This window comes from Petaurus breviceps, unplaced genomic scaffold (genome assembly GCF_028583685.1).
Source record: "Petaurus breviceps papuanus isolate PSGF00001 unplaced genomic scaffold, PetGlider_PUasm1.0 188, whole genome shotgun sequence".
Taxonomy (NCBI): Eukaryota; Metazoa; Chordata; class Mammalia; order Diprotodontia; family Petauridae; genus Petaurus; species Petaurus breviceps.
Window position 1 is genome coordinate 16,123,006 of NW_027185804.1, and position 27,115 is coordinate 16,150,120.

At 38.0% G+C, this 27,115-nt stretch overlaps 2 protein-coding genes across 17 annotated transcripts in view; both read left to right on the top strand.

Moving 5' to 3' along the window:
- ANO3 (anoctamin 3) overlaps nt 1-27,115 on the top strand; it is a 538,169-nt gene that overhangs the window by 425,263 nt on the left and 85,791 nt on the right. For all 16 annotated transcript variants that reach the window (XM_069091310.1, XM_069091311.1, XM_069091318.1 and 13 more), the window contains 2 exons: nt 10,134-10,230; nt 18,774-18,834. In XM_069091310.1, coding sequence (XP_068947411.1) covers nt 10,134-10,230; nt 18,774-18,834 — 158 coding nt within the window. The remainder of the gene's footprint in view (nt 1-10,133; nt 10,231-18,773; nt 18,835-27,115) is intronic.
- BBOX1 (gamma-butyrobetaine hydroxylase 1) overlaps nt 21,820-27,115 on the top strand; it is a 519,348-nt gene continuing 514,052 nt past the window's right edge. Inside the window, exon 1 of the mRNA XM_069091330.1 lies at nt 21,820-21,829. The gene's annotated coding sequence lies outside the window, so the exon portion shown is untranslated. The remainder of the gene's footprint in view (nt 21,830-27,115) is intronic.

A 27,115-nucleotide genomic window follows, 5' to 3' on the forward strand; every position in this document is an offset into this window, starting at 1 on the left:
CCACCCCACCACCACCATCATCACCAGCACCACCACCACACCGCAACTACCACCACAACCACCACTACCATCATTTTCATCGTCATCATCCTCAGTCAGCAAGCATTTATTAAATATCTACATGTGCCAGGATCTATGCTAGTCATTGGGTTTACAAAAATAAATAGCAAATAATTCCTGCATTCGAGATGCTTATGTTCTATCATCATCATTAGTTACTCCATCAGATTGTTAGGAAGGAGATGCTTTATAAGTCATAATGCCATCTAGTACCACATAAAGATGAGCTACTATTATTATAATAAAAGTCAAGCACTTTGTAAGTATAAAGGGCTATGTACATCTAAGTGCTTATTATTATTACAACTTCATGACTTTTTATAGATGAAATGAAGCCTTTCTAGGGCTTCAATCATAAAACCCCAAACTAAAATAGACCTTCTCAAATAAATCAGAACCAGAGGAAACCAAATTCCACTTTAACAAGCTCCTAATGATTGGAACTGATCACACTAATGCTGAAATGCAGGCTTCAGTTTTTTCAGCTCTTCTCATTCCTTGTAATCCTAATCTAGCTCTTCCCCTAGAATTATTAAGGGTCACGAATCCATAGGAAATCTTAGAGCTCAACTTAACCCCTGGCTTTCTACCTGTTTCTACCTGAGGACATTCTTTAAACATGTCTAGACATATATATATATATATATATATATATATATATATATATATATACACACACACATATATGTGTATATATGTATATTTTTATATCTATATATTATGTATTCACATACCTACAAATATTTGTATTGTTCATTTCCATCATGTTCAACTTTTCATGACCCCATTTGGGGATTTCTTCACAAAGATACTGGAGTGGTTTGCCATTTCTTTCTCCAGTACTGAAGCAAACAGAAGCGAGTGACTTGCCCAGGGTCACACAGCTAGTAAGTGTCTGGGTCCAGATTTGAACTCAAAAAGTTGAGTTTTCCTTGACTGCAGACTAAGCACTCTATCCACTGTGCCATCTAGCTGCCTCATACATACATACATATACACATGCACATGTACATATGAATATCTACATTTATGCATGGATACATATATATTGTATTTCTATATGAATCATTTATGTATATATGTGTATATATATAGAGAGATATGTCTATATATTTAACCATACTCTTTTTTTTAAAAATTTGGCTTCTTAATTTCATTTTCTGAGTCTGTTTCCTCTTCCAAATCCTGTTTCTTCTTACTGTCTAGTTCCATTGTTAATTTATTGGGAGAAGACAGAAATCAATCCATTTTTATAAGCAAATGCAGCTTGTTCGGTATGCTAATGAGCCTTGCTAGCCTTAGATTTAAATCTGGCTGAGTAACTAGTATTGTTATCTACAATGCATCAAAAACATACTTAAAGGGCCAGCTGAAAAAGCCTGTGTTCATGAAACTCTGTCACTGCATCCCTATGTTTCCTACCTCCACTCAAGAAAGTCCATCTCCCAAGATTTCTCCAAGGCAGGAGATTGGGGGAGGAGGAAGCATGGAGCATCACCCTGCCATCCTTGCGAAATCTTTATCTTCCTGTGAGGTTGATAATTAAGGGAGTCTGGCAGGAAAATTGTGGTTTTAAATTCAAACTCTGTAGAAACACAAGTTAGAAAACAAGGGGAAGTATTTTAGGATATCCTATACCATATGAATTGTTTCATGAGAGGGCTTTCAAGGAATTGAATTAAGAATCTTTCTGGGAGACAAACGTAAGCCAAAAGAGAGAGGGAACATGCACACTGGGACACGCTGGGAAAGATGCTATTGAATCCCTGTTCTAATAACATCACATGAGCCCCCCCCCACCCAATCACTGAAGAAAGTTGGCAGTTCCTCTTAACCTTTAATACAAGGAGCACTTTAGAAGTCTTTACAAAACTGTTTCCTGGCTGTATTTTATGGTCTTACATGACTCTGTTACTTCTGTCACCATAATTAAGACACTGTCAGACTTTCTATTCTTCCCAAAGATAAGCACTGAGTAGTTCAGCAGTCAAGATTACAGGAGAGGATGAAATGCACCAGCATTCTTGGTGTCAGGCTGCTTCAGCTGTAGGTGGGCTGTGCAGGTGGGAGGGGGGCATGCTGCCTTCATCTGTGATGGCAGTAATTTAGTAAGATCTTTCTTGTTTGCAGAGAATTAGGTAGAAAAGAAACTACAGGGGTGTTCTTTTGCTTAGTTCAAGGTCAGCTGAGCTAGTGTTATGAAAAACACTTTCCGCATCAAAGAATTATATAATGATAGTTAGAAAGATGAAGGAGAAGACAGATGGGTCATATGGTGAGGGCCAGAAATAAACAATGGAGAGCTTGTGTGTCTAACTGGTGTTCTCTCTATGTAAAGAGAAAGTGAGGAAGGTCTCCAGCCCCAAAGGCTGGACATTCCAGGGCAACTTATAAGAGGAAATGGGAAAGATTCATATAGGCTGAGCAGGTATGGGTGAGTTCAAATCTATATCATTGGAAGGAACAGACCACAACTGATGAGATACAAGATCCAATGAAGTCTTAGAAAATAATTATATCAAATTTAACACTTTATAAGTCAACTTTTAAAAAATATTTTAAATCTATGCCTTAGTTTGGTATAGCTATCTAGGACGGATTTTTTTTCAACTGAGAAAAGAGTAGTCCCTTTTTATTTTGCATGTAGAAGGCAAAATGTGGCAAACCTAAAATAATACTAGCATACACACACACACACACACACACACATCCACACACACTGCAGCGTTTCACCAAAAGTGTACCACTTAAGTATACCATGAAATTTGGAATTTATGTTACTACAGATGAAAGAAGATGTATAAATACTTTTCTTTAATATAAATTTTACTTGAAGAACAGATATGATTGTTTTACTATGTTATTCCCAGATAAGCCTATAGAAATCCAGTGTGTAAGAATTTAGGGTTAGGGGCAGCTAAATGGTACAGTGAATAGAGCACCGGCCCTGGAGTGAGGAGGATCTGAGTTCATATGCGCCCTCAGACACTTAACACAAAAACCAGCCATGTGACCTTGGGTAAGTCACTTAACCCTAATTGTCCATCAAAAAGCAAAAAAAAAAAAAAAAAGAATTTAGGGTTAGAGTCACAGGCATTTAGGGTTAGTTTTAGGGTGAGAAACTAGTAGAACCCTAACCCTAAATGGCTCCAATTCTAATCCTAAATGTGCCTCTGACTCCATCTCTAAACCTAGCCCTTCCTGAGTTCATACTAACTTGAACTTGAGTCCCCAATTGGTTTCTGAGCCTTCCTTGTCTTCTTCAAACTTTTCTGACTTGGCCAAATGCTTCACTTGGAGTAGACCTCTTGAGTTTCCTCTCATTCTCTTTGCCCATCTAGACCTAGAGGGAACATCAGCTAGATGTTTCTCAAGTTGATAGGATGTCAGAAAATAACAAATAACTTTTCTACATTTGTCAAAAGCATCATATTTCTGTATTCATCATTGGATCGTTTATTCAACTGGAAGGGACATTAGGTCCATTAAAGCAAAAGGAATCTCAGAGGCCATCTAGTCTAAACTATTTATTTACAGATAGAGAAACTGAGATTTGAACAAGATTAAGTGACTTCCCCAGGGATTCACAATGAGTAAGCACTCAGAGACAGTATTTGAACACAAATCTTTTATCTACAGGGTCACTGTTCTTTCCTTTGTGCCATGTTCTCTATCAATTTCTAACCCTCATTTTAAAGATGAGGAAAAACAGACTTAATGACTTTCCTGACCTACCAACAGAACTAAGTGTCAATGCCAAACCTCTCAGACAATCCCTTGGACTTTAAATCCGCCATAATTTCCACTCTAGCACAGTGTCTACCCCTCTCTATCCTTCCTTCTGCTCCAGTTAAACTCTATGCCATTAAAAAATAATAGTCACTTTCTATGAATTAATTTCTCAGAATCATCATATAAAAAGAATCAGAGGTCTTCTAGTCGATCTCATACTGAAACATTTATCTTGTTTCCTATTGGGAATTGGTCCCCCTTCCCTTCCCCCGCCCCCTCCAATGTAAAGTCTAGTTTTATGAGTCCAGTCCTTAGGTTGTTAACCTTTAAGGAAATCTTAGTTACTCAAATATACACAGAAATAACCCTGAACTCTCCCTACCAGTTTATTCTTCTTAGCTAATGGGAACCCTCCCTCTAGTGGTTATGTGAGATTATGAAAAATAGTAATAGGATTGTAATTCCAAGTCACCAATTTTCTTCAATTTCTATTATTCCATGATGGCAGGACATGTCACAGGTGCCTAGAAGATTGCACAAATTGTTGAAGGTATTATCAGTATCATTAGAGAATGTATACCTATGAAAGGACTTTAGAAGGTTGAAGTAAAAAGTGTGATCCAATGGTCCAACTATGGTATGGTTATGAGCAGAAGTCAGAAATGCATGTACTTTAGGTGTCTGCATAAATCTCATATAAATGAATACTAATATTGACTTTTTAAATTTATACATTTTGTTTGAAGGTATAAGTGTGCTACCTTTTTTTTGCTTTTTTTTTTTTTTGCTATGTATGCACTTGGAGCAAGAAATTCATCCTATCATTTCCTTGATTGCACTCTTCTTACATTGAGTGTTTTAAGGTACTTTCTTGAAGAATCTCCTCCAAGAATTAAAATATGGTGCTTTGTTTGACTGATAATGGTTCTACCTATTAAAAATTAGTTTATATGTGGCAAAAAAAGTCTTCTAATTGTTTATATGATTTCAAAAGTCGGGTCATTTTTCTAGCACTCTGATGTCACACGCTCCTTCTCACCTCTATGACATTGCCCATCCTTTGTACCCTCCAATAGGATGCCATCTCTTCACATTCCCACCTCTTGAAATCCTTCCTTCTCTTCACGGTCTAGCCAAGGTTTTCGCTTCTCTGTTAAAACTTGCCTCAACAATCAACAAGCACTTATAAAACACCATTGGGTAGTAGAACCAGTAGTGAATTCTGAATCTACAGGCAGTCACTCCTTTCCGATCTCTTCCCTCTCTTATTACCAGCATCCAAAAATACATTTTTATAAGAGATATACTTGGAACAAATACACACAGAGTTAAAATAAAGAGCTGGAACAAAATAGAATGTGCTTCAGTTAAGCTGAAAAAGGAGGGCCAGGGGTAGCAATCATGATCTCAGGAAAAGCAAAAGCAAAAATAGACCTAATGAAAAGATATAATCGGGAAAATGACATTTTGCTAAACGGTAACATAGACAATGAAGTAATATCAACAAATTTTAGAGCAAGTTCCTCTAATAGAGGCCTCATTTCTCAAATATATACTGAACATAGAACTGAGTCAAATTTATAAAAATAAGAGCCATTCTACAATTGATGGGTCCAAAGGATGTAAATAGGCAGTTTTCAGGAAAAAAAAATCAAAACTACATATCATCATATGAACAAATGCTGTAAATAACTATTCATTAGAGAAAAGCAAATTAAAACAACCCTAAGGTATCACTTTGTGCCTATCAGAAATGACAAATGCTGAAGGAGATGATGGAAAAATAGGTACACTAATGAACTGTTGGTGTAGTGAACTACTCTAACCATTCAGAACATTTGGAACTATGCCCGTAGGGCTAAAAAACTGTGAATACCCTTTGATCCAGCAATATCACTACTATCCCAAAAATATCCCACTAATATTCCAAAAAGATCAAAGAAATAGGAAAAGTTCCTTTATATAGAAAAATATTTATAACAGCTGTTTTTGTGGTGGCAAAGAATTATAATTGAATGCCCATCAATTGGGGAATGACTGAAGTTGTGGCATATGACTGTGGTGAAATACTCCTGTGCTGTGGGAAATAATGAGGGTGTGGTTTCAGAAAAACCTGGGAAGACCTATATGAACTCATCCAAAGTCAAGTGAGAAGAACCAAGAGGTCATTGTATACAGTAACAGCAATGCTATAGTTATGATCAATTGTGAAAGACTTGGCTATATCAATACAATGATCCAAAACAATTTCAAAGGACTAATGATGAAAAAATGCAATCCACCTCCAGAGAGAGAACTGATTAACTCTTTTTTAATAGCATTTATTTTTTTTCCAATTACATGTTAACAGTAAATTTTAACATTCTTTTTTTTTTAATTTTGAGTTCTGAACTTTTCTCCCTCCCTTCCCCACCTATGTCCTCCTTAAGATAGTAAACAATTTGACACGGGTTTTATGTATGCAGTCATGTAAATCATACTATTAGTCATGTATGAAAGAAGAAACAGATGAAAATGGAAAAAAACACAAAACAAATAAAGTGAATATAATAGACTTTGATCTGCATTCAAACCCCATCAAATTTATACACTCAAGTATAAATTGAAGTATAATTTCCTCCCTTAATTTTTCTTGTTTTAAAAAAACATGTATAATACAGAAATAAGTTTTACATGATTTCACATATATAACTGATGCTATATTTCTTTCCTTCTCAGTGGGTGAGGGAAGGGTGGGAGGAAAGGAAAAGATTTAGTACTCAAAATTTAAAAAAAAATTAAGAATGTTTAAAAAATAAGTATTGATCACTTAGCCCACATAACCAAAATCTCTGTGGTGCTAAAAGCTTCCAAAGAAGACTCACCCGGTTCTGACTCCCACCTCTTCCTGGCCTCCCATGACTGATGGAGGCCACTGTTGTGCAGCCTCTTGGCTTTAAGAAATAACAGGAAATGGGAGGTGGCTCTCACCCGTTGGACAGCTAAGACTTTAACTTTTCCCTCAACCCCTATTCTTATTGCTGTCTTTTCCCTTTGACCCAAAGATCCAAATCTGCTCTAGTTTCTCTCCCCCTGCGTGATTTGACCTTCAAACCCTTCCTATCAGGATGCATATACTTGGAGTATTAATTAAGTAAAATGTAATTTAAGAAGTGAGCATTTCTTCCTCCCCTTTCTCAGCAATGGACGGAGGAGGAGCATGTGGCAAAATCAGCATCATTGTGAAATTCTTAATCGCCACCTCCCCCCAGACCTCAGCAACATGGCTGTGCAATAAATAGCCTGTTTACAACAAGTCTGTATGGGGCAGTCAGTCCTGGGAGATGAGCATTTTGAGCTGTGGTTGTAAGCTTCTCTGTGTTGTAGCCAAGTTCAGACTTCAGCCTGGAAAAGACCACCCTCCATTGTAATCATGTAGGCCTTTATGCAGCCTGCTTATTCTGTTACAATAAAATTATTGTACATCGGAAAAAAAAATAAGTATTGAAAACATAGTTTTAGAAATATAGAGGAAAAACCTAGTAGAGGTAGTAGAGCCCTGCCAGGGAGAGGTATTGGGAGCCTGACAAAGGCTGTGAGCCTGGGAGTAGAGAAAAGGGAACTGGTGTGAGTTGATGTAGAGATAGAGTTGACCAATCTTGACTACTGATTGAATATGTAATAAATGAGTGATTATTTGTAAATAAACAAATGAATGGGGTGGGGGGAACATGTTTATGGAATTGAGTTGGGTTTTATTAAACAGGATTCAACTTGAAGGGCAGTTGAAAGTGAAAAAAAAAGTTACTCCATTGCACAATGTCATTGAATGTTCTCAGGCTCAATGGTATTTTGGAAGTTGTTTGTTACTGATATTTACTGTCCTAAAAGCATCTCTAATTTATGCTTGAATTGTTTCATGGACTGAGATAAAAGCCAAGAGGCATAACACATTAGAACTCCATGAACTAAAATGGTATGTTCTAAGAGAGATCTCCATGTAAATAAGTAAACAACAATCAAGTCAGGCCATGATGGTAGATGGTACTGGGAGGGAGAAAGCAGGAAACATCCAGTTCCATCAATTCCCATGACAACTTTACTTCCTGCTTCCCACAGTAGAGTTTAGGATGTTTTCTTAATTGCTGATGACAGTCTTCTTTCTGTGACTGTGAAGCTGTATAGAGAAGAACAGAAGGTCTAGGTTCTAGTGCCAGCTCTGCCAGTTATTTGTTGTATGACTTTGAGCAGTTAATTAAACTGCTCTGAGCCTCAGTTTCCATATTTATGAAAAATAGAGATAGCAATACTTGCCTGTCCCATATTTCAGAGTACTTTCATTAAGAATCAAGAGATCATGGACATCAGACTTTCTTGAAAGTTGGTAAGATGGTCAATATGGTGGTTTGTTTTTACCCTGGTGTTCTTTGTTACTAGAAAAGAGCTTCTTGTGGGAGTGGAGGGGAGAGGCAACACAGGGAAAGGAATCATTGACAACACTGGCCAGTGGTATTATAAAGGAGTCATCAGACAGTGAGATAATTAAGAGAAAAGGCATCAATAAAGTTTTTAGGTAGGTAGCTAGAGAAGAGGGCACAGGGTAGGGAATTATGGAAGAAAGGCATAAAGAAATATAAAGACAAGGTAAACAAAGAGAAAAAAAAACTAAAGAAGTAAATGCCATGAGTCACAAAGATAAAAGCCTATTTGAATATTCCCATATTTTCCCATTCTGTATAGCTTTTGTCTGTATCCTAAGACATATTTCTAACACACTGGAACACTTCTCTTCATCAGCTCCTGTGGATTTGATCACCATCTCTCTGCCAATGACTCTCAAATCTATGAATCCTCGCCCAGTCTGTCTGCTTATCTTTGATCTTGAATCTCCAATTACTTTTCAGACATCTCAAACTGGATGACCCCTAGACATTTTAAACTCAACACCTTCAAAGCCAAACTTATTATCTTACTCTAAACCCTGCCCTCCGCCTTCGAACTTATCCATGAATGTACAGGGCAAGGCCACCCTCCCAGTCCCTTAGTCTTATAATCTAGTTATCTTTCTTGATTCCTCTCTCTCACACACACCCATTTGTTATCAACTCCTATGGATATGGCTTGGCAGCATGTCTCAAATATGCCTGCTTCTCTCTTCTGCCCTGCTACTCATCACCTTGCACTTGGGTCATTGCAATAGATGCTGGGGGGTCTGCCTGCTTCAAGTCTTCCCCCACTCTAATCCAGCCAACATTCAGCCACCAAAGTGATTTTCCTGACACATAAATCTGACCATGTCATCTTCCAGTGACTCCTATCACCTCCAGGATCATATACAAAATCATGTCTGTTATTTAAAGTCCTTCATAAATTAGCCCCTCCTACTTTTCCAATCTTCTTCCACTTTGCTGTCCAGCACATAGTCTTCAATCCAGTGACACTGACCTCCTGGTTGTTCCGCCAATAAGACACTCCATTAGGGCATTTCCTCTTGCTGTACCCCATGCCTGGAATGCTCTCCCCTCTTATCTCTTTCTACTGGCATTAATACCTTCCTTTAAGTCCCAACTAAAATCCCATCTTATGCAGGAAATTTTTTCCGGTGCCTCTTAAATCTAGTGTCATTCTTTTTTAAGTCATTTTTTTTCCTGCATAGAGTTTGTTGTATGTATTTGCTTACTTATCTCCCCATTAGATTATGAACTCATTGCTAACAAGGAATGTTTTTTTGCCTTTTTTTGTGTCCTCAACACTTACTTGACACTGTGCCTTCCACATAACTGATGCTTAATGAATATTCAGTGATTGATTATTGACTATCTGAACATTCCATTGGGTAACAATTCCAGTAGTCAATCTGATTGTTAATTATCATTCACTTACATGACCATTTCACTTCATTTTCCTTTTTATATTTCCCTGATATGTTTTACAGTTTTTTCTATGAGCAGCATCACTTTTACTAGTATATGTTAACCTGAGTAATCATTCTGCAGTGTGTTGGAAAAAATAATGCCTGTGACTTCAGGTTGTGACATGGTTCAAGTTCCAGTCCTGATACAAATCACAATCTCAACATTTACTAAACAGAAATAAGAAGCCCTGGCCCCATCTATTGCAAAGGACTGTTGGGGTGAGAGCTCTTTGTAACTCAGAAATGCTACAGAAATGTCAGCCATGATGGTGGAGTTTTCCAAATTCCTTAGGCCACAAAATGTATGCATTGAGCTTGACTACCACTACCTTCCTTTTCTTTCTTTTAAATATTCCTTTTTCTGCATCTCATATGACTAGGGCCATAAATATTCTGCTTGGAATGTTATTAGTATTTTCTTTAAAAATTCCTCGTTTGAATTTTTCAGCAAAGAAATCTGCCAAGCCACAGAGATCCTGATGTGCCCAATGTGTGAGAGAAGTTGCATGCTTCAGAAACTGAATGAGAGCTGCATCTATGCCAAGGTGAGCAAGGCTTTTTTTGTGTGAATGTGTCTTGTCCCCAAGTAATTTACTGTCTATTTGAGTCCACAAAGAAACAAAGTGGGAATTTAGAGTGTGATCAAGGGCAAAAGAGTAATACAAAACCCCCAAAATGGAATAAAGTAAGGGAGAAGATTGAGTCAGTCAGAGAGGCATTGTAGAGAAGGGAGCACTAAGTTGGGTTTTGAAAGATGAATGGAATATGAAAAGGGGGAGATGCAGAGGAGATGACTGGGGTAGAGGGAGATCACCAGAGGTGTACCATCCAATGTGAGGCAATGGGGATATTTGGGAGGGCAGGGGGGCATATTCTGATAAGACTGTAGATTGTACAAGGGGCAAGAGAGATGAAGGAAGTAAAGGAGGAATGAAGGGAAGGAAGAAAGTGAGAAAAGAGGGGAGAAAAAAATTTTCTAATGCATCTTAAATATCTCAAACTCCTCCCCCCACAGGCTCCATGTAATTAGAATAAGTCAACAAGGTGGCAGGGTGTACCTTCAAAGCAAGGAAGGGCTTCAAATTTCCTTAGGCTTATTAAGAGGCAGGAAAGATCTTCACATTTCCATTACCATTACAAGGCTTTATCCCCAGGCAGTGTGGAGTGATTGGTGTTTTTCAAAGGATGGCTTGTTTGGGTCAGCCTTAGCCTTCAGAAGAGTCAGTTGGAGTAGTGTTGGATGGGCAAGGACAAGACTACTGTTTGGCTGAATTCTTAGAAACTGAAATTGGGTGGTTTCAGTGGCAGGGGGAATGAGGAGGGGCCAGATGAAACAGATATTTTAGAGAAAGAATTGATAGGATTAGGCAATAAACTGGATATTTAGACTGAAAGGGAGAAGAGACAAGGATGACTCTTATTACTTAATAATTATATTTCAACTGAGGCATTTCTAAGTCCAAAAGCAGCAAACATTTATTTGGGGCTATTTTTCTTTTTCTTTTATCATTATTTTTAATGAAATTATTTATTTTTAACAGCTCTTATAGCAATAACAAATTTCTATTTCTGATGACCCAGGGCTAAACATTGGATTCTAGAAATTAGAATTATGTCCCCCTATAAAGGATCCCTTTTGTTAGGGTGTTTCTCATCTTTCTTCCTTTCCTTGTTTCCTCTGATTATAGCATGTTGGATATTTGTTTTTGTTTTTATGGTTTGGTGTGGCCTGTAGGAAAAAGTCATATGTAGGATTAGCCTAACATCCTAGCTGAGAGCTGGAAAGGATCCTGGAAATGTTCTCACGGGTCGCCTACTTTAATCCTTTCTTTTTACAGAAAAGAAACAGTGGAAACCTGTAGCCATTCTGAACAGGGATAGAGGACAAATGAGTTTTCATTCTAACCCATTGTAATAGCTCCTGTGTGCTGGCTTGAACACTGAAAATAGTTGACTTCTAAGAGTGTCTATCCAGCATGACTGGGGAGAGGCGGGGGTTGGGGGGGGGGGGGAAGATTAAGTGACTTGCCCAGGGTCACACAGGTAGTAAATGTCTAAGGCTAAATTTGAACTCATCTTTCTGATTCTAAGCCCAACACTCTGTGCATTATGGCACCCCCTAACTGCCTCTTCACTCTTCAAAAATAGAATGGGACTCCAGGAAGTCAGAAACCTTTCTGTATCTTAATAAGCACCCTAAGTTAAGCAAAATTGATCCATCTTATATGTAGATTGCTGCCCTTAAAGACATAGTTATCAAGCTCCTCTCCAAGTAATTCAAATCCATATGACTGTCAGAGGGCCACATCCGGTCAGTTGCCCTTTATTTTCTAGTTTCCATTAGGACAGTTCTAATCAAACATGTTCACTTCTTCCTAAAACTTCCTTAAAACTCCTTTAAAAGAGCTAAAGCATTATAAATTCCAGATGGCATTCCTCCCTCTTCAAGAGGACCACTTTTCCTGGAGGAAAAGGGTAGAGAGCCCCATGATTATAAGGAGGTTAATTGTTTTGGAATCTAAGTGCCAGGTTAGAAAACTTTCCCAAAATAATTGTTTCTTTAAGGAGCAAAGCAGTTTTGGACCTTGGAGGTGAACTGGAGGGATGAAATTTCTTAGTTTTGCTGTATTTGTTTCTGTGACATTTCTGTGATTTTAAACCCTTACATAAGTTATTTTCTAGCTTTTTAAAAAATGGATACATTACTACAAAAAAAAAAAAAGCAAAAAGATTGAGATCGTCACCCCCACACTGCCTTCTTACAATTCATCAGACAAGTAAAAAACCACTTTGCTAATACAAGTTAGATGATCGGAATGAGGGCTGTACTTATTAGCGCCTTCTCAGCAACTTTATCTTAGAAGGTTAGGCTGTTTCGGATTCTGAGGAATTGTAACTTTCCCAGGGTTACACAGCCAATAGGAGATTTGTTTTGTTGTTGTTCAATGATTTCAGTCACGGCAGACTTTTTATGACCCCACTTGGGGTTTTCTTGGCAAAGATGCTATTATGGATGTCCAGTTCCCTTCTCCAGATCATTTTATGGATGAGGAAACTGGGGCAAACAGGGTTAAGTGACTTGCCCAAGGTCACACAGCTAGTAGGGATCTAAGACCACATTTGAACTCAGATCTTCCTGACTCTAGGCCCTGTTCTTTATCCGCTGTACCACCTAGCTGTGCAATAGGCAGGCCTGTACTCAAATTCTATCCCTAATACTTACCATTTTTGTAGCCTTGGTCACCCCCTAGATCTCAGTCTCCTCTTATATAAAATGAGAAGATTACATAAAGTGGTCTCTGAGGTCCCTTCCCTTCTAGCTGTATGATCTAACAGCCAAAGATTGAACATAAATTTATACAATATACAGAAATTCTTCAATATAAGGTTTAGATTTGGGACTGAGGGAGCTTAAACATGCAGCAAGATATACTTCTTAATTCCATAGATATATATTAAGCAGTTAATATGTTCCAGGCATTATGCATAGGTACCAGGCATACAAAAACCAAAAAAAAAAGTTCCTGTCCTCAAGCAGCTTACATTCTGAGGGGACTCATAAATTTATTGTTCTTTTTTTTTCTCAAATCATCTTGCAGCATGTGATACTATCCTAATGCCAAGAATGATGGGGAGATATAGGGAGTTTGTTTCACTTTATGCATTGAGTGAATTTTTGTAAAGAAAATTTTAAAAACCAGGTTTTGTATATTGAATCACACATTGATTTCCATTATACTTGAAAGCTGTGTTCACACTTTAAAAAAAAAGCCTTAGGATAATGTAAAAAAAAAAAAAAGTAGCTAAAAATCATAGTGTTTTCCCTGGAAAAGATTCACCTTTTTGTATGTTTATTTTATATACACTGAATTTCCCCATACTTCTCTTGGAGTGAATCATATAGAATCATGGATTTAAAGCCATCAGGTCCACAGAGGTCATCTAGTCCAATCTTCTGATTTTATTGGTGAAAGCCCTCTGTTGGTTCAGATAGAGTATTGGATTAGAAGTTAAGTGATCTGGGTTCAACTTGGGCAGTCAGGTGACACAGTGAATAGAGAACTGAGTCTGGAGTCAGGAAGACCAGAATTCAAATTTGGCCTCAGACACTTACTAGCAGTGTGACCCGGGGCAAGTCACTTACCCTATTTGCCTCAGTTTCCTCATATGAAAAATGAGCCAGAGAAGGAAATGGCAAACCACTCCAGTATCTCTGCCAAGAAAACCCCAAATGAGGTCACAAAGTGTTAGATACTACTGAACAACAAAAACAAAGAGCTGGATTTAAGTCCTGCCTCTGTCAGAGATTTTTCCATGTATGATTCTGTGATAGTAGGGTCAGAGAAATTCAGTGATTTTTCTAGTTCTGGACACTGGACTCCAAATACTGCAGTCTCTCCATTGCTCTAAAAAACCCTGTAATCGTGGCATGCTCATTTCAGAACTACCAATGCCAGCCAGTTGATTTACATTTCAGTAGGATTTCTCACAGTACATAGAAAGTTTTTGTATATACACATATGTATGTGTGTGTGTGCATGCAGTGATCAAACTATTTCATCAAATATATTAGCTAGAACAGTCACAGAAGATTGTTTCTTTAGCAATTCAAGCAGTCCCCAGTTTTCCCTAACAGTAAATGAGTCCCAAACCTTTCTGAACTGGGAGGAAACACTTCCTTACTGAAAATGTTGGCCTCTATCATACATTTTTTGTTGTTGATTTGTTTCAGTCATGTCTGACTCTTTGTGACCCTATTTGTGGTTTTCTTGGTAGAGATACTGGGAAGATTTGCTATTTCCTTCTTTGGCTGATTTTACAGATGAGGAAACTGAGGTAAACAGGGTTAGGTGACTTGCCCAGGATCGCACAGCTAGTCAGTGTCTGGGACCAAATTTGAACCCAGGAAAGGAATCTTCCTGACTTCATGCCTGGCATTCTATCTACTGAGCCTCCTAGCTGCCCCCCAATCATAGCTCTACTCTTCAATCAATTAAATATCCATTAGGTATTTGCAGGGAGCTATGAAAGAAATAAAAAGTACCACTGATTTCAACAAACTTAGTCTCTAGTACAATGTCTTTCACCCTGTAGGTACTTCGATGTTTGTTGACCTGCCTTGATGAATGGAATATGCCTAGTTTAGTCATTTTGAGGAAGTATATCAAATTGCTTTCCTCAATGATTATTGCTATTGGTCAGTCATTTCAGATGAGCCCAACTCTTTGTGACCCTATTCAGGGGTTTTCTTGGCAAAGCTACTAGAGTGGTTTGCCATTTCTTTCTCTAGCTCATTTTATAGATGAGGAAACGGAGGCAAACAGGGTGAAGTGACTTGCCCAAGGTCACAGCTAGTAAGTTGTCTGAAGCTGGATTCAAACCCAGGTCTTCTTGATTGTAGGCTTGGAGCGCTATCCTCTGTCACCTAGCTGCCCCAGAATAATTGCACCAAGTCACAACTCTACCAGTAATGCATTACTGTACCTGGTTTCCCAAAGTCCCTCCAATATTTGCCATTTTCTTTTTCTTTAACTTTGACAATAGGAAGCATATTTATTTTGGGATTTTCTTTTTCCAGTGAGGTAGTGAGGGAGAAATAAATGTTTCTTCAATTAATTGTTTTAAAAGAATACCACCAAATAAAAACAAATAGAAGGGGACCTCAATTACTCCAAATATAAAACAATCATACAAGGCTATATACATTTTGTCTGATTTGGGATTTTAAGTAATAGAGTCATTCGAAGAAGGGAAAGCTTACTGGCAATCCTTTGGTGTCAGAGTACCTGGTTCATTAAGAGAGGACAGAGTATTCTGCTTCATCAAAGACATCTTAGGAGCTCATTATCAGCCACTCAATATCAGAAATGAAATTCCTTTCCCTCTTCTACCTGGCTTCTGTTTTCCCTGCTCTTTTTCTCTCCTCCCTCTCCTCTTCCTCATAATCTTTGTGAAGCATTTTCAGGTTTGTCAAGTGGTTTTTTTAATGTATTATGACAAAATAAAATACATTTTACTTGTCCAGATATTATACCAAGATTTGTTTTGTTTGGGGGAGGGGGGTGGTTTGGGGAATATGAGAGAGTGAAGGAGTTTGAACCCTGGGGGAAAAGGAAAAAGAAAAGTTACAATAAAGGACAAATCACCTTCCAACTCCTGTCCCAATTGGGGATTATATACTCTACCAACTAACATCTTACTGATTTCAATTACTCTTAATTTTCCTGCAGAGGTAAGCTGCTACCCATATCTGGGAACTGACTGTATTTAGTCAGCTTTTTTCCTTAAGTGCAAATCCAGTTCCCTGAATAAGCAAAGGCAGAAATACATTGGGCACTGGTGAATTAAAATTTACATGCAGAGTTTCATAGAGGAATATTTTATTAACATGTCTGTATGTGGGGTGGCCAGGTGGCTCAGTGAGTAAGAGCACCGGCTCCAGTGTTGGGATGACCTGGATCAAATCCGGACTCAGATACTCAGCACCACACCCAGAAATAATAACTGGTCGTGTAACCTTGAGCAAGTTACTTAACCCCAATTGCTTTAAAAAAAAAAAACATAAGTCTGTATGATTGGGGTGACTCAGTTAAAACTTTATCCCTACAAAATCTCTCCTTTTGCCTTTTCTTTGGAGAAGGTCACACAGTGTCTCTGCATATTTAACTTTCTTCTGAGTTACTCTAAATTTTTCAATTGATAGCTAGCATTTCTATAGCTTTTTAGTGGTGGATAGGTGCTTTACATGTATATCACAACAACTCTGTAAAGTAGATGTTCTAATTAATTCTGCTTTACTTGTGGGGAGCCATCAAGACCCAAAGTGAACCTTGAACTGAGGTCTATTGAATGGGTGTTGCCTCAGCCAAACTGAGACCCAGGAAAGATCTTAGTTTTTTTTTTGTTTTGTTTTGTTTTGTTTTTTTAGCTAAGGGGTCCCACTGCATGCTGGGCCATTTCCAGTTATCTTGACCTGTACCTTTCCACTGGACTCTGATGACTCTGGAGGAGGGAGTGAAGCTGATGACTTTGCACAGCTCTGCCTCCCTTAAATCCAATTCATTTGCAATGCAAGACATCACCTTCCTGATGTTACTGGTTCTCTTCCAGAAAGACTAAACAATGATTTAAGGGGAAAGTAAGGCTGAGAGAGATGAAGAGAGATTTGCCGAGGGTCCCACAGCTAGGAAGTGTCTGAGATAGGATTCACATCCAGAACTTTGTAACTGTCCAAAATGTCACCTATCTGCCTCTCAGTTAAGCCAAATGATGCCTCTAATAGACATCAGTACTTTTTCGTATAACAAATATAAAATTGACTTGTATCTCATTGAAGGATCTTTAAAACATTTGTTATTTTAAATTTGATGATTTGATGCAAAGTGGGAAGCATGGGGTATGTAGAGGGCCATCCTTGAATTCTAGAAGACTTGGGTTTCAAATCTGCCTCTGGTTCTGCTTCACTGGGACCATGGATAAATCACATCATCTCTCTGTGCTCCTAGAAACACCTCCAAGATTATAAATTGAATAAAACTTTCTAATCTGCATTAATGGAGGGAATTTCTGTCATAGGAGTGCCCTATCTGAATGAAACCACAAATTTAGTTGTTTTTTTTTTTCCCATGTGTCTGTGTAGTAAACTTATTTTCAAGGCAGTAGTTTAGTCTTTAAGTCTGGCTTTGCATACTTATTGGTAGCAGAGAGAGAGAGATGAGAGAGGGGTAGAGTAGGAATTATGGAAAGGAAATAGAGAGGTGTGAATTTTACTGAAATCTACATACAGCTGTATCCAGGGAGAGTTTAGGAACATTCTGCCTGGGAAGGTTTTTAGCCCCTGCATAGATTTCCTTAGCTGTTGACTAAAGAAAAAAAAATAGATTCTCTCTTGTTTGGCAACTTTAACTATTATTGTGGGCTCAATCCTGTGGCACTCATTACTTTTCAATCCTCTGCTTCATGATACTTTCTTCTCTGCCCATGATATGAACATAGAATTGTGAAAGAGATTTTGGAAGCCCAGTCATCTAAAATGAGAGGCATCACATCAGAAAATTTCAGAACTGGAAAGCTCCTTTGGGAGAGATACTACCCTAATCCTATAGTAGCCATACCACAAATGCCAAAATGGGCCCTCAAACAGAACATTTCACAATTGTGTTTTCAAGTGATGCCATATTGCTTGCAGGACACCTCCCTGGCCATCCATTTCATCTATCTTCCCTACATTTGCCATATGCCTCTCTTTTGGTATCTAAAATGTACTTTTCTTCTTAATGCTGAAACTAAGTTTGGTAATTGGGCAACAGTCAGAGCAATAAAGGAAGCATCACACACATACACACACACACAACAAAACAACAACAAAACAGGAAAACATTGTTCAAAGACTGGAACTAATATCTTTATTCAAATCAAACAGTTGATTCTCTCACAAACCTCACAGTTACTAATAAATATTTGGCCAAGTGATACAAATGTACTTTTTTTCACTGTTCAAACTTCATTCAATATTACCTTCTTCAGCAATCTTAAACTGTATACTGACAGCATAGAATTAAAAGAAATGTAAAACTCAGCCCTTTTACCTTTTTTGGACAGTGAAAGTTCTTTGGTACCTAACAAAAGATGAAGGGAAATTACTATATTGTACAGAATATGGACCGTGCAGGGAGCCCAGTAAAGGTTATGTAGATACCTTAGATTTGGGAAGTGTTAGAAAGCAAACCTACAGCACTGGACATGTTTGTCTGGCCAACACAAATTCTTCTGGATGTTCCCTGGAGAGAGCAAATATATCAGGTCTCATACTGAAAGTAACCCACCCTGGTATTACAGAAATATTTAGTACAGTTTCTGAGTAAAAAGGGGTGTTGTTTGAAAGGTGGGGAAGCAAAGGAGAAAATAAGAGAGAAATGGGTGTATACCTTCCTGTCCAGAGCTTAACATGAAGCATCTAATAAATCATAATAAATAATAAGGAAAGTTTCTCAAGAAAAAAACTGAACCCCATCATATTACCTCTATGGGATCACTATTGAAGGATTGTTTAAATCAAGAGAGCATTTCTGTTTAATTTTTCTTTTAGGTTACACATTTGTTTGACAATGGAGGGACAGTCTTCTTTGCTATTTTTATGGCAATATGGGGTGAGTATTCTTTCATTCCTTCTCTTCTTTCTGGGGGAAATTCATGGTGTCAAAGAAGCTCAGGTGAAAACGTGTCCCTTTTTTAATATTCGTGAATGACCTCAACAGTGAATTTGAGTCTAGGGTTGTGGTTGGCTTCTTTGTCCCATCTGTCTTAAATGCAGCCTCCATAATTTTTTTTTTTATCTAACCTCAATGTCCCTATTGCTGTGGGTTAATTTTTCCCCCCCTTGGCCATTCTCCTAAAGCTTCAAAAAGATACACTGTGGCATCTATGCAGATGGAAAGACGTTAGACTTCTTTCTGGATTTATTGCTCCTTATCAGTAACCAACTCTAAAAAGGACAAAGTGCCTTTGGTCAGTCTTGTTTGTGCATATATGGGAGTGATCTTTTCATTTCTTCTTTTTCTAGGCCAGGTCTATTTAAAAAGATCACAAAATATGTGGACCTCATATCAATATTCCATTCCATACCCTGGCTAACAATAATAATCTAACAATCAATACTATTCCACTCTCGAGTTCCATTTTCTATTATCCTAGGGTGTTCAAACTATTTCTGTTTTTGCTTATGTTTGCTTATACTCATGTAAGAAGCATTTCCTGGTCCCTTCTCCAGATTCCTACATCTTATAATTCATCTAGAAAGAAGCCTTGTTATAAACCTGTGGGATCTGCAGCAAGTTAGAATTTCTCAGGTCATCGGCATTTCGTTTTCCAGAAATGTAATATTTCTTTCCTTGATGAGGTCATTTCGGCCATGTCACTGCCTCCTCCCACCAGCAAAATCTCCCCAGAAAACTGCAGATTCATTTCCAGGGGCAGTAAAGCTTTGAAGAGACAGTAGAACAGTATATGTGGAAAAGGCAATAGGGCAGAAAAAACATATTTTCTCTCAGGGTCTTCATTTTCTAATAGCTCACATATTGTACCAAACTCTCTGCATACTAAAAGGTCATGTAAGATGACCAGAATAGTAACAGATCATAAATTCAACAAAAAACAAATATCACATATCTCCTTTTTTAAAAAGGCAGAGAACTGTGTCAAATTGAGAGTATGGAAGTGAAGAGAGATTGGTAAGAACTCTCAAATAATTTCTAGCTGAAAGAAATTTCTTCCAATACTATGAGCCTTGAATTTGGGCCATCTACTCTCATTGAACAGGGTCCTAGGTAATCACCTGGCTTGATATGCTGTCAATATGGAGCCTTTTAACTTTTCTTCACTAAATATTTCCCTTTTAAAGGACATACATCTTAAAATACAGAATTCCTTTGAGAGAAAATAATCAAATGCAAACAAGACTGGTGGGGGACATGTAACTTACTGTGTGATTTTATATTCTTCATCAAGAAATCTCCATTGGTCTGACAATTTTAAAATCTGCCTCATATCTATGTGACTGTCATCTCCTGGACATCTCAAGGATTTGACACTGTCCTGGGCATAAAACGAGATTCTGTACTCTGAAGCCCTATTCCCCATGGTTTATTTAAAGCAGAGGCTGTAGGGATAGTCTTCATCTGAATGTTTTCTCCTGCCCTCTCCGTGCTCTTCTCCATGACTGGGTCATCGGGGACAGCGGAGGTGAAGAAGCTGGGGCCTCCAAAACTCAGATTGTAAGTTTCAGTTGTATTGTCTAATCGGTGAACTGAAATAATAACAGAAACAATGCGAAATGGTCTTACAAAACTAGCAGTGGCAGGCTTAACCCTGCTCAGAACTACTTGTGTATTGCTTGAGGTAAGAAACCATTCAGGACTCCCAGAGGTCTGTGAGCTCATCTATCTCTCCAGGGGCTATTTCCTCCAGTAATATAAACTGTAACCTATCCAAATATGACTGTATGTGACATTATATTGTATAGAGTTGTGTACATGTGTATGGACATGATTACACATATATGGGTTGTGTGTACATATATGTGTATTGTGCACACTTCACATGTATATTGCAAGTACATTCTCATGTGTGTGTTGTTTATGTGTCCATGTCTACTTTGTGTGTATTGTGTGTATTTATATACATATGTGAACATATGTATACATGTGTGTATATGTACACTGAAGTTTACACATAATTGTGTCATAGACATAGTACTCTGGACTTTTCTGTGTATTGTGTATACACAGATGCATATATGTGCAAACATGTATAGACTATGCCACATATAGACATATTACGTGCACCTGTGTGTGCATGTGCTTATATTGACATCTAAATATTCACATGTATGCATATATATTGGTATATATACACATTCACATGCATTTTGGGATGAGGCTAGCACTCAGTACTTGTATGTGTATATGTGCATATGTGTTTTGTGGTTATATTGCATGTTCTGTATAGGTTTGTCAACTTATTCTATGTATGTTTGTGTATATTCTATGCATGTTCCATATCTATATATATGCATATATTTCTATATAAGTATACATGTTTGCATATATCAGTTGGAATGAGTGGCCAATAATGGGTCACAGCCCAAGCATCACTTGCTCACTATTTGGGTTTTGATGACTTAAAGTGAGCATAAACAGCTATTGTTTCTGTTCTGACCAGAAACTGATGATCTTTCCCTCCCAAACTGATTCCTTTATAAAGGCAAACTAGGCCATCTTTTGTCTCCATTCTTACCTAGCCTTTATTTACTGGATGGACATTGCCTAAGACAAACTGAGACTTGGAAGGACCTTAGCCTAAAAAGGACAGGGTCTCCTACTGCATCAGTTGTCCTGGTCTGTATCTGGCCACTAGAATCTGATGACTGTGGAGGAGAGAGTGAGGCTGATGACTTTGCACGGCTCTGCCTCCCTTAAATCCAGTTTGCTTACAAATCAAGACATCACCCTTCTAATGTCATTCTCTTTGAGAATGAAGGACAAACAACAATCTGTGAGTAGTAGTAGCTGCCCCACTGGGGACTCAACTGATCAGTTTATCCTTTCCTCTCTCCCTTCCTTCCTCCCTTTCTCTGTGTACATGGGGAATCATACCCTTACATGTGGGTGCTCTGCCCAAAGAAGTATAAATTTTGATTATTGAAACTTCATAAGATATCTTGGGGTTTGAGGGTTAGATTTTTTATTCTTCCCTACTTATTTGTTCTATCTTAAAAAAAAAGATCTTAAATACAAAGGATACAGACATCCTGAGATTGTCCTAAAACATATAAAACCTTTGTCAATCTTGTATCAGGAAGTCAGAACTTAGGTTTTTGCTCTTTGTATGTACAAGCTTGCTAGCTTCATCTAGCTTTAAGGGAATAAACAATATGAATTTACATATCACCTAGCCTCTTTGCCTCCTTTAACCCAACTTTTAGGTCAACAATATACTTTGTATTGTTGCATGGGGTTAGAGCTCTGGTCTTAAAATCAGGAAACTCTGAGATGAAATCCTGCATATTGCTAGCTGTGTAACCTTGAAGAAGTCCCTCAGTCTCTTTATCTGTAAAATAGTCATAGAACCTCTTTCCATGCATTATTCTGAAGATCAAAGGAAACCACGTAAAGATGAAAAGTTCTCTGCAGACATAAAGTGCTCTAGAATCCATGAAAAAGAAAGAGAGGAGGGAGAGATAAAGGAGGAAGGGCTTGGAGAAAGATGGGAGAGGGAGAAGGAATCCACAGCAAAAGGAACCACAAGAGACCCAGCACATGCCAATGAGATAGTTCTGCCTTTTGAGTCCAAAAGTCTTTTGTCCACAACACAGCTCCGATTCTTTCCAGTCATTGGTCCTTAGGCAAGTCAATCTCTGGGTGCCTTTAAGCACCTCCCCAGGCCTTGATTGATAAATTCTGATTGTTTTTTTTTTCCTATTTCCCTAGGAGTTCCCATACTAAGAATCCCTCCTGTTGATTGGAGCTCCTAATTGTATTCACATGTATTGATGTGATTAAAAACTACAGCTCTGTTTTGAATTTTGACTTTAAAAAATACATGTAAAGAGACGAGTTAATCCACATGTTTGTCTGTGATAATGAATGGCACTCCACTTCATCAATAGACTAGTGGCATAGGCACTTGAAAGACAACAAGAATGTTCTACAGTGGGGCAGAGGCATCAGTTGCACACCTTAAAGTGAATTAAAACAACATCTCTGGCCCTGCTGTTTTATAAAATTTGCTGCAGGAGTTACTTTGGGAGCAGAAGCTCATCCTTTAGCATTGCATTGATAGTCAAAACCAGGAAAAAATAAAAAGCGTGTTTAATAGACTTAAATCCTCAGAAAGAACAGAATTTGGGTGGCCATCTGAACTTATCAGAATCAGCTAGTTTTGTTGACCTTGACTAGACTGTATTCAGAGCTTGTTTAAATACTTTTTATGTGCAAGGCAGTAGCTAACCCCAAGGAGTATGGAGTATGGATTATGTGACACTTGTGTCATGCATAAATTGGAAAATGGAGATTTGTCTGATGAGGAGTGGGTTGGACATCATAATGGACAACATCACGTCTGGTTCAGCTTATTTTATTTTGTATAAAAGAGCCTTCGTTGCTTTACTGCTTTAAGTGGTTTACCATTCCATTGTATGAATATTGCAGATGATAGCTATTTACACTTGAGTCTAGAAAATAATTCCAAGAATGACTAGGGAGAGGGTTCCAGGGGAGTCTATGCAGACAAGAGGACATTGACAGTGTCCACTCTAAGCCCCTCTCCTTCAGTGGCATAGATTGCAAGGCCATGGTTGTCTAACCTTTAGAAATTCATGGTATGAGTATGAAGCTTTGTCTTATCTTTGTTGCCAAGAAACAACAATATTTCCATACTCTCTGGGGATATTTAATAGATGGATTAAGATGGTGAGATAAAGCATTTATTAAGCAATTGCTCTGTGGATACTAATATGCTAAGCACTGGAGATACAAACATAAGCAAGCAAGACAATCACTACCCTCAAGGAGCTTCCATTCTAAGCCAAGGAAGACCACTCACAATAGGGGTGCTGGAAAGCTGGTGGGAGGGCAGGGGAAAGGGCAAGAACAATGAAGCAGGCGAAGAGAAGGAGGTAGAGTCCAGGCCAGAGTAAGATGAAGCATGGCTGGGATCCTTCCCAAAATGGTGGTCCTGAGGAGGGAGTCACTAAGGGCAGTAGGTTGGCAATACGGCATTCGAGTTGCTAGATTCTAAAGCAATTAAACAAAATGATGCATTATTTACCTCTCCCCCAATCCTTCCTTAAAGTCCAACTTGAAACACTTAGTTTTGGGAGTCTGGAATGGCTGCCTCAAATCATTTTTGCTGGAAAGGAAATATAAAGTCAGATACCCCACCTCTCCCACTGGCCTGGATTGTTTCAGGTATCATCTTTCGTGGGACTGTAAGGTCATAGATTTAGCAGTGGGAGGGACCTAGGAGACCATCTAGTCCAGTCTTATTGCCCCCACCCCTCAACTTCAATTTATAGGTGAGTGAACTCACCCAGGAGCATTAAATGATTTGTCTGTGGTCACACAGTTTATTAAGGATCAGAGGCAGGACCCAAACCTACATCTTCTGGTTCCATAACCAATGCTTTTTGCAGTGTTATGTATAGACTGCCTCCTTTGAGATAGAAGGTAAAATAATAAACTAAATCATCTCTAATACCACATGTTCTCCCACCCAATCCTCATCATGGGAATATGGACTATTCTAAGAGTCCTTTAATAAAAAGTCTACTGTGTGCTTGTAAAGTAAGGACATAGATCTATTTCTTACCTGCCACATTTCTCTCATCATAAAAACGCTGGTGGGCAAACAAATCATGTTTCCTCTTCCTATACAACAGGAAGGCAACAGTTGCAAGTAAGGCAGCTCCTATAGCAGATCCCAGAAGAACTCCAAATATTATTCCAATGCTTATTTCCTCTGGAGGGGTAAAAGTAGCAAAAATTAAATTCTAGATTTCATCAAAAACCATGGACCATGAAATCACAGGTCTAGAGCTGGAAAATTTCTCAGAGGTCATACGTATGGCTCATTCCTCCCAATTTATAGGTGAGAAAACTAAGCCCATGAAAGATGAAGTGACAAGAACTTAAAAGTCACACAGATAATAACAAATTTGAATCCAGGTCCTAACTCCTGGGGCCAGAAGACGTATCATAGATAAGTGGGGCAGGTCTGCATGTTGATCTTTTTTTCATTCTTTAAAGTAAAACATAAACTTTTTAAGAGTAGGGATTGTTTCATTCCTTATATTTTATCCCAGCACCTAGCAAATGGTTGTTGATTCATTTCATTGAAAATTGTTAGGGATTTTCTCTTTTAAAAATATATGTATGTATGCATACATGCATGCATGCATGTGTAAATTTGTAAATACGTGTGTTGTATGTGTGTTTATGCACACACATGTAGCTGTGTTTTAGATATACCTTAAACATATATGTATTATGTGTTTGTGTGCATACATGCTTGTGTGTATGCATGTGCATATTCATACACACATATGTTTAGTGTCAGGGAAATCCTCATTAAAAATCCCAGTTCTAGGACTTGGTTTCAGTCCTGGGCAAATTAGTTTCACCTCTGTCTGCCTCCATTTCTCCTCTCTAGAATGTGGATAATAATAGCACTTACTGCCCAGGCTTGATATGGGAATTAAATTAGTTAATATTTGTAAAGTACTTTGCGAATTTTAAAGTACTATCTGTGTGCTAGCTATTATTGTTACTTTTATTTTTAGTATATAGAGATGCATATACATACAGCCATTGAAATAACAGAATGGAGGGGGGGGGGGTGGCTAGGTGGTGCAGTGAATACAGCACCAGCTCTGGAGTCAGGAGTACCTGAGTTCAAATCTGGCCTCAGACACTTAACATAAAACTAGCCATGTGACCTTGGGCAAGTCACTTAACCCCAATTGCCCTGAATCCTCTCCTCCAAAAAAGCAAAAAAAAGAAAGAAATAACAAAAGGCACATGCACACAGAAAAGTGGACAGCAGTAATCCTGATAGTGATGTTATGTGATGTTTCAAGGTACACCTTCTAAATTGCCAATTCAGATACAACAATAATTCATAATACATAGCAAGCCTGTACTGCGTGTGGACTGCTTTGGCAGGTTTCACTAGCCATATGTTGTACAGGCCTGCTTTATGCAAATCCCTCAGCATAAACTGACTCTGTAAAGTTCCCTTAGGGCAGGCCTGAACAACATACCACCACAAACAGCCTGCAGGCCATATGTTATACAGGCCTGATCCATAGAAAGCTGGCCTCAGAGTCTGAAAGTTCTAGAACATCAAATTCTGCCTCAGTCATTCTGACTGCGAACCTGAAGGCAAGCCACATTAGGCTCTCTGCACCCCCAGGCAATGTTCCGAGCCATGGGTTTTCAAGGTGTGGTCCCAGGATCCCCAAGACACTTTTAGGGGTTCCACAATTTCAAAGCAATTTTCATAGAAATAACAAAACATTATTTGCCTATTGAAATAGTTATTTTTTTTCCCAATGATATTTTTTACAAGGTCAGATTTTCTTCATACACTTCAACCAAAGTAATATATTGTGTAGATTGAGTGTGCAGAAGCATATAGGAGAATCTAACTGCTTTTTCTTAAGCCAGACATGAAAGAGATTTGCAAAAATATGTAAAATGTTTTAAATATGTAAAATACTCTTCTCACTAAACTTTTTTTGTTTTAGAATATAATAGGTTTTTAATAGAAGTCTTATATTAACATGTAATTGATTTATTATCTTAAATGAATTAATTTTTAATTTCAGTTTTAATGACTAATGATAAATATCAGTAACTATAATCCATATAAACAAAAGACCTTTGGAATCCAAAGTTTTTTTAAGTGTATAAAGGAATCTTAAAACCAAAATATTTGAGAGGCACTGCTCTAAGGTTATAAATTGAAGAACATATATATATATATATTATAGCAAAGGAATATCATCTGACAGTAATGTGAATGTGGATGGCACTCTACTGGAATATGATTTGGCATTTGTTATCAAGTCTCATAAAGTAAAAAGAAAGATTAGGGACATGGAAGAAATAGGTCCTTAAAACAATAAGAAACTTTAGAAAGCCTAATATCCAGTCTTCAGTTTTATGGGCAAGGTTCATCTAGGTCAAATGTCAAACCACAGTCAATCAGGTTTCATTTTGTCCCTGTCTCTCTTTTGTCAGGACCCAACACATTCTACTAATTAATCTTCCAGGGACAGCTAGGTATAACAGTGGATAGAATGCCAGGTTTGAATTCAAATATGACCTCAGCCCCTTACTAGCTATGTGACCCAGGACAAGTCACTTCATCCTA